At 53.9% G+C, this 14,086-nt stretch overlaps 8 protein-coding genes across 8 annotated transcripts; 4 read left to right on the top strand and 4 right to left on the bottom strand.

Annotated features, from left to right (window-relative positions):
• Positions 1-1,060: 1,060 nt before the first annotated feature.
• On the top strand, positions 1,061-2,728 carry A1O3_01844 (uncharacterized protein; the record flags this gene model as incomplete). Its single annotated transcript, XM_007731987.1, has 1 exon — positions 1,061-2,728. One exon carries the CDS (start codon positions 1,061-1,063, stop codon positions 2,726-2,728), a length of 1,668 nt encoding a protein of 555 aa, XP_007730177.1.
• Positions 2,729-2,879: 151 nt separating this feature from the next.
• On the bottom strand, positions 2,880-3,884 carry A1O3_01843 (uncharacterized protein; the record flags this gene model as incomplete). Its single annotated transcript, XM_007731986.1, has 1 exon — positions 2,880-3,884. The coding sequence occupies one exon, from the start codon at positions 3,882-3,884 to the stop codon at positions 2,880-2,882; it is 1,005 nt and encodes a 334-aa protein (XP_007730176.1).
• Positions 3,885-4,348: 464 nt separating this feature from the next.
• On the bottom strand, positions 4,349-5,425 carry A1O3_01842 (uncharacterized protein; the record flags this gene model as incomplete). Its single annotated transcript, XM_007731985.1, has 2 exons — positions 4,349-5,348; positions 5,406-5,425. The coding sequence occupies 2 exons, from the start codon at positions 5,423-5,425 to the stop codon at positions 4,349-4,351; spliced, it is 1,020 nt and encodes a 339-aa protein (XP_007730175.1).
• Positions 5,426-6,191: 766 nt separating this feature from the next.
• A1O3_01841 (uncharacterized protein) lies at positions 6,192-6,782 on the top strand (the record flags this gene model as incomplete). The annotated part of the gene is made up of 1 exon (XM_007731984.1): positions 6,192-6,782. One exon carries the CDS (start codon positions 6,192-6,194, stop codon positions 6,780-6,782), a length of 591 nt encoding a protein of 196 aa, XP_007730174.1.
• A 329-nt stretch (positions 6,783-7,111) lies between these two features.
• Positions 7,112-7,777, bottom strand: A1O3_01840 (uncharacterized protein; the record flags this gene model as incomplete). Its single annotated transcript, XM_007731983.1, has 1 exon — positions 7,112-7,777. One exon carries the CDS (start codon positions 7,775-7,777, stop codon positions 7,112-7,114), a length of 666 nt encoding a protein of 221 aa, XP_007730173.1.
• Positions 7,778-8,454: 677 nt separating this feature from the next.
• A1O3_01839 (uncharacterized protein) lies at positions 8,455-9,047 on the top strand (the record flags this gene model as incomplete). Its single annotated transcript, XM_007731982.1, has 2 exons — positions 8,455-8,761; positions 8,890-9,047. 2 exons carry the CDS (start codon positions 8,455-8,457, stop codon positions 9,045-9,047), a joined length of 465 nt encoding a protein of 154 aa, XP_007730172.1.
• Positions 9,048-9,480: 433 nt separating this feature from the next.
• On the bottom strand, positions 9,481-10,036 carry A1O3_01838 (uncharacterized protein; the record flags this gene model as incomplete). The annotated part of the gene is made up of 2 exons (XM_007731981.1): positions 9,481-9,929; positions 9,982-10,036. 2 exons carry the CDS (start codon positions 10,034-10,036, stop codon positions 9,481-9,483), a joined length of 504 nt encoding a protein of 167 aa, XP_007730171.1.
• A 1,115-nt stretch (positions 10,037-11,151) lies between these two features.
• On the top strand, positions 11,152-13,999 carry A1O3_01837 (chitin synthase 2; the record flags this gene model as incomplete). Its single annotated transcript, XM_007731980.1, has 2 exons — positions 11,152-11,194; positions 11,232-13,999. The coding sequence occupies 2 exons, from the start codon at positions 11,152-11,154 to the stop codon at positions 13,997-13,999; spliced, it is 2,811 nt and encodes a 936-aa protein (XP_007730170.1).
• Positions 14,000-14,086: the final 87 nt, after the last annotated feature.

The following is a 14,086-nucleotide window of genomic DNA, read 5'->3' as shown; positions in this document are numbered from 1 at the left end:
CTGCGAGGTCGAATGCCATCCTGGCAACGTCTGTATAAGGTATGTAGGTGTTGCTCTTGAATGAAACAAGCTACATCTACCCATTCAACCGCATCTTCTACCGATCCCAGACCAAGGACGGCCAAAGCCTGGCCAGGATCAATTAACGTCTGTCTTTGGGCTGCGTATTTGAACTGGACACCATCCTCGAGCGACTCATGACGGACGAACGACTATACCATCGTCGTGAGCATCTCCATGGTCGTCTTTGCGGATTGCCCTTTCGCTGCTAACAGTATCAATCTAGCATCAATCTAGCAGCAAACGTGCATCGACAGCACTGGCCCGCCGCATTGAACTCGCCCTAGACCCCACGTTAACTCCTACTCGGCGGTCGATCCTCGCAACCTATATCTGATTGGAATGATGCTGGTTCTAAAGGAAGCACAGGTTCCCTAGATGAGTCCAAAATGGGCCTCCATCGCTCGACAGAACGGACTGCCGCAGTGGGAGGTAACAGCGTCCTGCACGACGAGTGGCTAAATGCGTCTCAAGACCAATCTACAGACCTCTCAACCATGTGAATGTCGCTTTTTGTCCGATTTTGATCATTTTGTCCCTGCATGTTCGGGGTTAATCTGCAGATGCTACCGAAAACATCGATCTCTAAATTCTCAAGGCTGGGGTGTGCATTGGCCTTGAAGAGATCTCATCATGCAAAAGAGCGTGCTCCTGTTAGAGAGCTGTCGAATGTTCACGGCAACTCGACACCGACATTCATCGACTGCAGTGGTATTTGATACTCTTGGATCCTCATTCTGTCCCCCGACACTTTGAATTACTTGGCAGCTCGTTTATTCGGATTCTCGGCACCACTCGTGATTGACAATCGACTGATAATCCCGAACTGGCCAATGATGGCAATCTTCAATTGCTAGCCTCGGGGGTTCGATCTCCACGCTGGTTGGCTTGAAACAAACATATCCCTGATGCATCTCGCACCTCGCACCTCGTTTGTCATGCTATGGCGGGCGCTGGTTTCTAGGATCTCAAAGTTCTAGGCTCTCAATTCACCTTGATGATGGCATCGACAGAAAGCAACAAAACGAGCGACTTGGATAATAATGTCAACCGTGATCCAGAGAAGGATCCTCAAAATGACAGGCCGCATGGCTTACCGGCCATCCCATCAGATCCACATCCGTCGCTGTTGCCGTCAATATCATATTGGCGACTGCTCTTTGATCAATCAGTGGTCTGGCCAGAGCTCCTGACAACAGAATATGAGGGCTCGGGAACGGAAGAAGACCCTTACCTGGTTCATTGGGTACACGACGATCCTCGAAACCCGCTCAACTTTTCTGGCGGCTTCAAATGGTACTTGACACTTACCGTAGCAATTGTCACCCTCGTCGCCGCATTCATCTCGTCTTCTTACTCGGCCTGCTTAGAACAGATTACGAAGGAATTCGGGGTCAGCGAAGAGGTCGCCGTGATTGGCCTTGCCCTCTACGTGCTGGGGTTTGGGGTTGGTCCCTGTGCTTGGGCCCCTGCAGGGGAACTGTACGGTCGTCAAGTTGTCCTATTTGCCACGTACGGCGCCCTGACGGTCTTCAACGCCGCCGCCGCAGGGGCTCCTAACATCCAAAGCCTCCTGGTCTTCCGATTCTTGGCCGGAACGTTTGCAGCATCACCGCTCACGAATTCGGGCGGGGTGGTAGCAGATCTCTTCCGTCAAGAACAACGAGGCCTAGCCATGATCCTGTTTGCAATGGCGCCCTTCATGGGCCCGGTCCTGGGCCCTATTGTCGGCGGCTTCCTCGGCCAGGGCCCGGGTTGGCGTTGGGTCGAGGGTTGCAGCGCCATCATGTCAGGCGTCATGTGGATCATCTCCGCGTTGACCGTTCCCGAGACGTATGCGCCCCTCTTACTGCGGAAGCGCGCCGATAAGCTTTCGAAGATGACGGGCAAATGCTACCGCAGCAAGATCGAAGTCTTTCGGGGCGGACGCACCTCGGCACGCCACGAATTCTCCAAGGCCCTCGTCCGGCCCTGGGCGCTGCTCTTCCACGAGCCGATCGTATTATTTCTCAGTGTCTACATGTCCATCGTCTACGGCACGCTGTACATGCTCTTCGGTGCGTTCCCCATTGTCTACCAGGAATTACGAGGATGGAACGAAGGGGAAGGCGGATTGGCGTTTTCGGGCGTCATCATCGGTACTGTCCTCGCCATATTCTACGGCGCCTTGGACAACAAACGGTACATACAAAAAAGTCGGGCCCTCGCGGCTTCGTCTTCTTCCCGAACCTCGCTGCCGCCAGAAGAACGTCTTATCCCTAGCATCATCGGGGGCATCTCCGTCCCGGTCTCTCTCTTCTGGTTCGCCTGGACAAACGGACCCACAGTGCACTGGATGGCGAGCATTGCCGCCGGAGTCCCTTTCGGTTTTGGCATCGTGCTCATCTTTATAAGCATCAAGAATTACTTGGTCGACGCCTACACTGTATTCGCGGCATCCGCATTGGCCGTGACCGTCATCATGCGCTCTTGTTTCGGCGCCGCTTTCCCCCTCTTCACCACTTATATGTATCACGGGCTCGGCGTCCACTGGGCGTCGACCTTGGTCGCCTTTTTGAGCCTGGCGTGCTTGCCCATTCCCTTTGTGTTTTGGAAGGTCGGGGCAAGTCTGCGGAAGAGATGTCGGTACGCGGCCGAAGCCGAGGCCATGTTGAAGCAGTTGAACTGAAGAACCGACGAGAGAATATGACTGTTGTATGTATATATTTTATCTGACAAACGGCGGAACGCCAGGATCCCAGCGGCAACCAGAGAAGTCACCCAGCCATGCGAGATCGATGTTGTCTTATGCGATGGCGTAATTGTCCAGTTCAGGCCTTCTACGCCTTGCCATCCAGCTTGGTGAATTGCCCCGGCCCACCTGGTATCTGCAACCAGTTCTTATCGTCGTATTGCTCTTCGCCCTCGATCAGATGGAACGTGTAAATGATCCGAGTCTTCTGGCTGGTGTTGCGCTTGCTCTTGTGTAGGATGTTGCCGTGGATCAGAACCAGGCTGCCCGCCTTTACCTCGCCTAGGACGTAATCTTCCTTCGGCGCGGTTTGGCCATGCGTGTCTTCGTGCTCAAAGTTGCGCGGCCACCTTCCGTCTTCGTCGGGCACGTCCTCGAACGTCGTGCCCTGTCCGTCTGCCCGTCGCACGAAGCGTTCTTTGACCGGCGCCCTTCGGTGACTCCCCGGCGCGAAACTCAGGCAGCCGTTTTCCGCGGTCGCGTCCTCCAAGGCAATCCAGAAGCCGACGGCGGACGGGCGCGTCGTGTACAGAAACGTGCTGTCCTGGTGCGGCGACACGGCGGCCCCAATTTCGGGCTGCTTGCAGATGACCATGCTCTGCAGCAGGCGTGGATCTCGGTAGCCCAGGTCTCGGGCGATGGCGGCGTTCCGCCGTCCGATGTCGCCGGCGTGTGAGATGTGGCCGAATTCCGGCACCAACCCGTGCAGATTGTGGCCGATCTTGTTGATGGCGCGCTCTTTCGGCTTGTTCAGGGCCCCCGTGGCCGCGTCGAACGCGTCCTCCTCAAAGAAGAAGCGCACCTGGTCGCCCGACGTCAGGAAATACTCGTCGCCGACGTGCTTGGCCGACGTCGACTGGCCGTCCTCGTCGCTCCCCGTCGTGAATCGCGTCATGGGGTGGTTGGCCAGCGGGAAGTCGCGGAGCAGTTCGTGCGTCTTGGACAGTAGAGTCTGGCACGTCTCTGGTGAGAGGTACGAGGGAATGATCAGGTAGCCGTCCCGCTGGAACGAGTCGAGCTGCTTCGCTGTGAGGCCCAACGGCGTCTCGGAGGTGCTGGGCTTAGGCTCGGGTGACACCCGTGACGGCGCCATGGCTGAGAGATTTTTTATCTTTTAGACCTGGTCGTAGACGAACGTCTGAGGAGGCCGGAGTCGAGCTCGCAGTGTGCGCGATGAAGATACCGACTGATGGAACTGGGTGTCACATTATCACACAGGAGATAAGCGCTCCAGTCAATGCACACAAACAGCGTTACATCTGCTACTGTAATGAATAGCATCCACCACTGAACAAAGCCGTAACACTGCGGGGCGAAGATGGCGGGGTCTTAGGACGGAGTCCGGATACATACTCCCTATATATAACTTGATGAGGGCCCCTAAGCCATTTCTCAGGCCCAGCATTGCGATTGCACTGGAACACTGCCTACTAGGTATCTCGTTCAAAGACTTTCGTTAGGTATGTATCATACTAGTAACTGCAACTGCAACTGCTCCAGTCTTGCCGGTTCAACAGAACAACAAGATGCATTTCTTACCCCCCCCCGATCGCGTCTTCACCTATCCTCTGAAGGGGAATCCAGTTGTGCCACCAGCTTGGCCATGAGGTCACTTGCTGCAAAACCCTCCTCTTTCAGATACTCCAAAAAGCCAGGGTTGGTGCCAATCGTCCGGATTTCACATGTGATATAGTCGGTTACCAGGTCCCGAAGCTTGTCGATGCCGTGGTCATGATCCCCCGTGGATGCATAGGCGTATTTCAGCAACTCGACAACATCACCCGTCCGTTCTGGAAACAAGGTGAACCTGGACAGCGTCAGTCGAAGCTTCTGCAGCACCAGTTCCCGCAGGGCTTGTATGCTGTATCTATCAGAGAAGACGTAGAGGCTGGCATGAGAGAGGAAAACGGGCCCGTAGTCCTCGTCGGGATGCACGTTTGCGCGGGGTTCCCACGCCGGCGTCTGTCGTACTTGTACTTTGCGCTTGAACTCACGCCACGCTTTGGACTCCCGTGGTAGTTGCCACCAGATCCCTGGGTGCTGCGCCATGAACTCGACTTCTTCAGGTGGCGGCTTCGGCGGACGGCCTTCTGCTGGTTCAGGTTCCCCATTGTCGTAATTGACCCACAGATTCTGTCGCTTTTTCACTATTGCCTTCTTTTTTAACGCCCTCTTTGGAGGATTCCAGGGATCGTAACCCTCAAAAGATTGCCCGTGGCCATCGTCCGCTGTGAGAGACCCCACGCTTGCCCTGTGTGAAAGATCCCGTCCAGCGTAACCCTCAAAAGATTGACCCTGGCCATCGTCCGCTGAGAGAGACACCACTAACTTGGGGGCTGGCACCAAATAGTCACCGGTGTATGCGAATTCGACGAAACGAATGAAAGTTTCTTCGTCAATGTCTTCAAGGGTTGCGCATTGTTCATTTGCCTCGACCATCCCACCCCTCACAAGTGTATCGAGGGTCTGCGAATGCTGTTGGACCAACCCAGAATGGATGTAGATGGATCGCTTTTCAGGGCCCACGAGGAACTGGAACGGGTGCGAGTGGGCGAAGCTGGGGGTTATTAGCATAGTCCAGCCAGGGTGAGCAGTTCAGTTCAGTTGCACGTACTCTCGATGAGGGATATCCATTATCGCGCCAGACCGACTCCGTACAGTATCAATCTTCCGACAAAGGGTAGAGACATTGCAAGGCGCTGCCGCAATAATAAAACAAAAGCATGCTGGCCACCGGGCGACGTGGCAGACAGCGAAGGGGATCTGATCTGTTTGGCGGATGTCACAGCGCGCAGGACAAGTCATCGAGTAGTGACGGTGGACAGCATGCAGCTACGAGCCAATGCAGTTTGGGAGCCCAACCCCAATCTTACTGCCATGGCGCTTCTCTCTCGCCTATCATCAGCTCCACTGCGCAGCCTGATTGTTCCCAGCACGAGTACGGAGTAATTACATCCTGCTCAGATTCAGACTCAGACTCAGACTCAGAAAAGCCCCCCGCCATGATCGGCGAACACATGTTTCGGACAAGTCCTTAGGCTTAGGGGCTAAGGACGGACACGCTACTCCGGCGCCAGCAATAGAACGGTGTCTATGGAGTACCTCTCACCCACTGCCCCTCATATAGACTGGCAGCCCCAACACCACCACTTCCAGCCGCATGAATTTGGAGGAAGATGCCGCCCGCTTTCACAAAGAAACAGAGTGGCTGGCCACACAGCCCACGCGTCATGGTCGAACTCCTCTGGTTTGTGTCGGAAGGTCGGCATGCGTCGATTTCCCTTGTGCCTTGTGACAAGCTAACACTCGCGAATCTCGTCTCTTCCATGCAGTGCAACACCTAGGTCAAGAGCGTCAGTCCAGTTGAAGAGCTCCTACATCCTCTTCCCTCTCCTTTCATATGTCGGTCACCGTTCTGAAACCCAGGCATCCCGGCCAGGGTGCCGGGTATTCGTTTGTTCCTGTTGTACCACCGACGACGGAGGGCTGGACGACCTCCCGCTGGTCGACTAGCTGGACATCTAGCTGTACGACAACGACAACCATCACCGAAGCGCCTTGTCCTTGCGAGGAGACAGCGACGAGCATCGCCCCCATCCACACCACCACCGGCAGCCCCGCGACGGTCGTTGTCTACGAGCACCACCACGGCGGATTGTCGCCTGGCGCAGTAGGCGGGATCGTCATTGGCGCCTTCTTCGGTCTTCTTTTGCTTGTCCTACTCTGTATCTGCTGCTTCCGTAGCTGGCGCCGCCCCTATTACTACGACTCAGATACGTCGTCGACCTCCTCGCGCCGTCGGCGACCCATCGGTATCGCCCCCTATCCGGAGCGGCCGGGTGCCAACCTTACCTTCATCGGCGGCGGCAATCAGCCAGAAACAAGGGTCGTCGTTACAAGGAGGGAGAAGGTCTTCATCAGGCCGCCGCCCAGGACTGTTCGGACAACAACCAGGACCAAGGACAGGGTGGTGGTAGTTGAAGAGGACTGATCCAGCACGCCTTTGTTATGAGAGCCGACATGATCCTGGATGGACCAGCTCGCATGAGTTATGGAATGTATGATCTATGTTGGAAACGGGATCGCGATGCAGATAACGATTACAATGTCATAGGATTACTGGAACTCTCTAGAGAGACTTCTGGAATGGCCGTGGAGGATGATTCAGAAACAAATTGATCTGACAAAGCTACAAAATACCTTGGATACCCGCTGCTATGACGCCCCTTTCCGAGAAACTGCATTAAACTACATCGTCTGATGGCAGTTCACCATCCAAGCCAAACAGCCTAGCACTTCCTGTTGCATATTCTCCCCAAATCACAAGTTCAACGGCGTCGTGGCGTTATACCAACTGTACGACATGCTCCGTGCACTCGTTGGTGGCGGCGGGTGCTCAATTCCTCCTGCCGGGTAGTAGTTATGGTATCTCGTTTCGGGTGAACGCCTGGGCCCCGATGGATGTGGAGCGGACGGGGTATGATATACGATGACAGGCGGTGGAACAGATTCGACCGGTTGATTGCGTGATGATGTTCGGTGGGAGGGTGAGGGCGAGTGTGATCTGTGGGCAGGTCGTGGATTAGATGACCGCTGCGAGCGTGCCGACTTCGGCGGAGGAGAGATGCTTCTGGTCGAGGAGCGAGTCGAATGCGACCTGCGATCGATCACGCCATCCCAGTCTTCGTCGCCGTCGACTTGAAAACCCGGCTGCGGTTGCGGCGTAGAGACGGTTCTGTTCTTGCCGCCAATTTTGGCCTGGGTCTGAGCCAGGCCCTGGCGCTTCAGTTTCTCTGGTGATGCAGACAAATCATATGGGAATTGGGTTCTGTTGTACGAGTCTTGGGTCTTCGACGGAAGCTGTTGACAGCTGAAGTAGGCCAATGTTCCTTTGAAGGCTTCGGCAGGGTCAGACTTGGCCGGCCTCTTCTTTTGCACAACCGGCGCAACTTTGACCCAGCCCTGCGGCGTGAGGATTGTGGGCATTGGGAGTCTGCCGATAAGGATGGACGGAGGAGAGCTTTGATGACTTCGAGTTGGGGAAGGACCAAGGACCTTAGTCAAAACACGATAAGCTGTATGGAGTAATGAACGAGTTCAATATCAAACCTGACTATGAGAATGAGGATCAGAGATCCTTTGGGTGCGCGGGAGGAGAGTGAGGAGCAGCATGGCTCAATTTGGGAACCCAGCCACGTCGGCTGCACGTAAGTCTAAATGGCGAGGCTGGGATTTGACTCTGAACATCCCGGTCCTGAAAGCAAATCATATGTGTTTGCCATGGGATTACGAAAGTGGCACAGCCAGTATACGCAGGCCAGGTGTCCATCACCAGTGATTCTAAGACAGCCCGGCGAAGTCGAATTTGAGTTGAGTGGCCTATGTCTGTGCTGTTGTCAGTGCTTTGGCCAGCCTTGGATGTGGAGTTAAGGGAGCTCTACCGTGGAGCATTCGCTCCAAAGTGACACGACCCGAGGCTGGGGCTCTACGGAGGAGCCTTTGGCGTTCTACACACATTATCACTTTTCTGCTTCAGCGATTCCAACCCCAAGCTAAGGTAGTTGTGGTAGACATATGCCATGCCGCCCATTTCCCAGGGCTGAAATACCAGACGATAACACGGCCCTTGTCTAACCATCCACATTCTTCGCCGAGTTATCGGCATGTCTTCCTCAGACAAGGACGCTTTGGTCGACCCTCACACGCCCTCACCGTTCAACTATGCCCTCTCCTTCCTGCTGGTCGGCATCTGCTGGGGGTTCACGACGCCGTTTCTCCGCAAAGCGGCCGTGAACTACACGGCGCCGTCGCATCCCTCGATCACGGATCCGCACCGATCCTGGCTTTCCAGGCAGATCGCCAAAGCCTTCTACACAGTCATCGGCCTCCTGAAAAGTCCAGCTTATGCCATCCCACTCGTCATGAACCTGACCGGAAGCATCTGGTTTTTCCTGTTGGTCGGGCAAGCCGGTAAGGAAGGGATCTGATCTCACTCGCACCCTACCGGAAAGCCCCAGCCCCAGCCTCGAAGGAGAATGATCCTGGTGGTGTTCCGCGCTGACGCTGACTCTGACGCTGACGCTGCCCTGATTCTCTAGAGCTCTCTCTCACTGTCCCCATCACCAATTCGCTGGCCTTCCTCTTCACCGTGCTCGGCGAGTGGTACGCCGAGGGGAAACTCATCTCGAGGGATACGTGGGTTGGCATGATTCTGGTTTGCGTTGGTATAGGACTGTGCGTTTGGTCCAAGGCATGACAGGAGTTTCTGTCGGTTGGCCCTACACGCCGTGATCTGGGGTGCATTCCCTGGCGTCCCAGCGACCATTGTTGATTGGACAATCATCCGTTCTTAGAAGATTTCAATAAATACAACTTGACCGGCAGGAGTGCAGTACATGAATGTACCTGATCCGAATGATGCTTCGCCAAATCTTTCGCGTGTCTTGAATTCAGACTGCTCCCTGTTCACGAAGCAACGCACAACCGTTCTATCTGGCGTTGGGGTTTAGGAAATGTTTTGAACCTCAGATTGCCACTATTCTTCGCAACTCCCGACTTCGGCCCGTTCTGAGGGTGCCTTCCGTAACGTGCTCCTGAAAGCAGACCCGACATCCTCTCTATTTAATCTAACGCCTCGCTATGCACAATAATGATACCATGGAGGGCCATCTCCAAGGGACGGGTGGTCATCACGATCTTTGTGCAACGATATGATCAAGTAAATTCTTCGAGAACCTACTAACCTGCTGGTAGACAGCCTCAAATCCATTGTCGGCACCATAGTATGGATCGACGACCTCCTCGGCCTTCTCCTTTCCACCGAATTCACCAAAGAGCATCACCTTCGCCCTGGGGGTTTGTCCTTTGCTTTCTACTCGGCGTCGTAGCCGTTGCAGGTCTCTCAGGTTGTATGTATCCATGGCAAGAATGTAATCGAAAGAATGGAAGTCTTGGGTGTCAACCTGCCGCGCGCTATGTTCATAATCTGTAATGCCATGCTTGCGGAGGGTCGCCATTGTCCGAGAGTCTGGGGGATCGAGGGTGTGGTAGGCGCCAGTGCCGGCAGAGTCGATTTCACCGATATGAGGATGGGCTTTTGCGAGCGACCGAAAAACACCCTCTGCCATCGTAGAGCGGCCTGGACATGATCAGCTGGAAGGCGCGTGTCGCACTTGACAGAACTTACATACAGATATTACCCAGGCACACAAAAAGGACAGAGACCTTGTCCGATGAATCGGCCATGGCTGCGGGGGGTGTGGCGCAGCTCGGGAACAGCTTGCGTAGTCCGCCTCGTTGCTGACGTCTACTCAGGACAGATGACAAACAGGACGGGGAGCCACGACCGTTGGATCATCTGCGAGCGATTGGGAGAATTGCGCCAGGCCTTAACGAGTGGACTTACACTGAAGACTCAGATCTACTCTGTCAGTAGAAAGATCGGGTGTGGAGGTGAACTGCACAAAAAGATGTCGATAAGGATAAGGCGCCAACTTGGTGGAACCCAGCCCAGGCACCTACCGCCACCTACCAGAAGAGATGAAACACTCTATGCACCGCCACAGCAGATTTCGGAATTGCGTTCATTAGCAAGATGGGTTGAGATGGTATCAGACGCTACTACGCTAGAAGAAATTGAGCACAACGCCAAACGGCACATAGCATTGGCCTCGTCAAGAACGACTGTATAGTAGTTACAGAGTACGGGTTACGGAGTATACAGATGCAAATCATCATAGAGACCGCATACTGTAACAGACGGAAATAGAAATAGGCTATTTAGCAAATGGAAAGATGCAGGGTTCCTGATGCCTTGCAGCAGCGCAGTCTGTTACTGCGGCGATGCACCTGGCAGCCTCCTAGCCTCCAGGGGCCTCGCGGGCGCCCTGAGTGGTGGACACGCACTAAAAGATGCGCTGCCCGCCTACTACTAAGCTGAACCTCAGACTGTCACTTGGCCACGCCGTCACAAAGGGGCTTTGATTCCCTCCGTTCGCTTCTTGGAGGACCACGACATTACTATTGACTTGGGACTCCCGCCTCTTTGCACCTCCCGTCGCTTTGAAAGTCGTCGTCCAGTGCCGGCGCTGTTTATCAGGATTGACCTGACCCCATATCATACTGCTGCGCTGTCGCCCGACTCGGCAACGAGTAAACAATTTACTCCACGTTTCTCACCCTCACACAAACCCTGTTTGCTGTCCCACAATTCGTTCATTGCGCGGCCCTTCGACATCGAGACCTACTACCTCGACGCCAGGATTCCCTCATCTCATACACTCTTTGCTTCTGCATTCCAAAGCCTCAAACACAGACCATTCCTGGCGACCACTCCCAGTCACCCCTCCGTCTGGCCCACCATGGCCTACAATCGTTTGGGTAAATTCCGCCTCCAGTCGTTCAGTATGTATTCGGGTCGCATACTGACCATTCTACGCAGGCAGTCCTCAACGGGACGGGCTCTATTCTCCCAGTGCCCAACCTCAGTACGATTCCAGATCGCCCTCGCCAGGTCGACCGCTACAACCTTATACTCATCCCGACGAAGCCTACGCGCGACACCCGCTCCACCTACAAATGCCTACGGCTTCTGATGACCGCCTGGCAATGCAACCTACATACTCGGTAGAAAATGTGCACAGTGCACAAGGGTATAACCAGCAGTATGAACAGCCACACCCCGCGGCAGGAGACATGGGATATGGCAGAAACGACTACATTGTTTCCCCAGAGGACCATCACGACGCCTACTACACGCAATCATACTCTCCACATCCTCAAGGCGACTACGCCTTGGATCCATACCCCAGCAACGAAGAAGCCTACCGACCCGAAAGTGACAATGTGCCAATCCTACAGCCGGACTCGGCTTATGGTCCTGATCCGCAAACGCAACCGGGAATGGGATACGACGACTACCCTGACGAGGTCCACCCTACACCGTCTCCGGCGCCGATCAGGAGATGGAAAACTGTGAAGGAGGTGCAGTTGTTCAACGGCAATCTAGTGCTCGACTGCCCTGTACCTCCCAAACTCCTGGCCAGTGTTCCACACGCCAAACCTCCGGAGAGAGACGAATTCACGCATATGAGATATTCGGCCGCAACTTGTGATCCCTCAGACTTTTATAATGAAAGATTTACACTGCGGCAGAGGCTGTTTGCGAAGCCTAGGCAGACCGAGCTGTTCATTGTCGTCACCATGTACAACGAAGACGAGTTTCTGTTTGCCCGCACGATGATCGGTGTTTTCAAGAACATTGAATTTATGTGTAATCGTGGCTCCAGCAAAACATGGGGAAAAGAGGCTTGGAAAAAAATAGTCGTCTGCATCGTCAGCGACGGACGTGCTAAAATCAACCCAAGGACCAGGGCGGTCCTGGCCGGTCTCGGGGTCTATCAGGATGGCATTGCGAAACAACAAGTCAACGGCAAAGATGTGACCGCTCACATCTACGAATACACAACTCAAGTCGGTCTGGAACTCAAGGGCACACAGGTTTCTCTGAAACCCAGATCCGCCACGCCCGTCCAACTACTCTTCTGCTTGAAAGAGAAGAATCAGAAAAAAATCAACTCGCATCGTTGGTTCTTTCAAGCATTCGGCCGGGTGTTAGATCCTAATATCTGCGTGCTGATCGATGCGGGTACCAAGCCTGGAAAGGACTCCATCTATCAACTTTGGAAGGCGTTTGACCTAGAGCCCATGTGCGGCGGAGCTTGTGGAGAGATCAAGGTCATGCTGGATCGTGGCAAGAAGCTCTACAACCCTCTCGTCGCCACGCAGAATTTTGAGTACAAGATGTCAAATATCTTGGACAAACCACTCGAGTCGGCATTCGGATTCATTTCGGTGCTGCCTGGTGCATTTTCTGCATATCGTTACGTGGCCTTGCAGAACGACAAGAACGGTGAGGGTCCGCTGGAGAAGTACTTCAAAGGCGAAACGATGCATGCTGATGCCGGCGTGTTCACTGCCAATATGTATCTCGCCGAAGATCGGATTCTCTGTTTCGAGCTCGTGAGCAAACGCAATTGCCGATGGATTTTGCAGTACGTGAAATCAGCCACCGGTGAGACGGACGTCCCTGATCGAATCCCGGAGTTTGTGCTCCAAAGACGACGCTGGCTCAACGGCTCATTCTTCGCGGCGATATATGCTATTGCACATGTCTACCAGCTCGGGCGCAGTGACCATAGTGTCATTCGCAAGTTGATGTTCCTCGTCGAATTCATCTACCAGACGATCAACATGCTTTTCGCTTGGTTCGCAATCGGCAACTTTTTCCTGGTGTTCCGACTCTTGACTGCCTCGCTGGGCACAAAGGAAACACTCGGAACGGTAGGCACGGTTTTGGGAGTCGTCTTTGAATTCGTCTATCTGGGAACCCTTCTTTACTGCTTTATTTTGTCCATGGGCAACCGACCGCAAGGCAATCCCAAGTCGTACATGATGATGGTGATTTTCTGGTCGGTGCTCATGGTGTGGCTGACCTTTGCTTCCATTTTCTTGACCGTGAAGTCGATCGAGACCGAGGTCAATGAAAAGGACTTTAGTTTCTCAACCATTTTTAACAACAGTACCTTCTTCGGCCTCATTGTGTCTCTTGCAAGCACATATGTTCTCTGGTTCGTGGCAAGCTTTTTGTTCTTCGACCCGTGGCACATGTTCACCTGCTTCCTCCAATATATCGTCCTCACCCCAACGTACATCAACGTGCTGAACATCTACGCCTTCTGCAACACGCATGACATCACCTGGGGAACCAAAGGAGATGATAAGGCCGAAAAGCTTCCCAGTGCGAATGTCAAGCCTGGTGGAATGGTGGACGTGTTGATTCCCCAGGATGATGGTGATTTGAATGCACAATACGACACGGAGTTGAAGAAATTTGCCACCAAACCCGTCAAGGAAGTCAAAGCACCCAATCCCGCCGACAAACAGGAGGACTACTACAAGTCTTTCCGAAGCAACGTTGTCACGGCATGGATGATCACCAACTTCATCTTGGCTGCCGCGGTTTTGAACATTGCAGGATTTGATAGGATCAATGTCCACGACACTGAACAGCAGAACTCGACCATCTACCTGGCTGTTATTCTATGGTCGGTAGCCGGGTTGTCTCTGTTCAGATTTACGGGCGCATGTTGGTTCTTGATTGTGAGACTGGTAAGTTCAACGGTGAACCGAGCTGCCTGCTTCCTGTAATACTGACTCGATCTAGTTCCGTGGTGTGTGAGGTTTGCAACTGCCGAGCATTGTTATGAATAACGCGATGCATTTTGAGGGACGAAT

Source organism: Capronia epimyces (genome assembly GCF_000585565.1).
Source record: "Capronia epimyces CBS 606.96 chromosome Unknown aczIQ-supercont1.2, whole genome shotgun sequence".
Lineage (NCBI taxonomy): Eukaryota > Fungi > Ascomycota > Eurotiomycetes > Chaetothyriales > Herpotrichiellaceae > Capronia > Capronia epimyces.
Note: the sequence above shows the minus strand (reverse complement) of the source record. Positions and strands in the feature narration are given on the sequence as shown.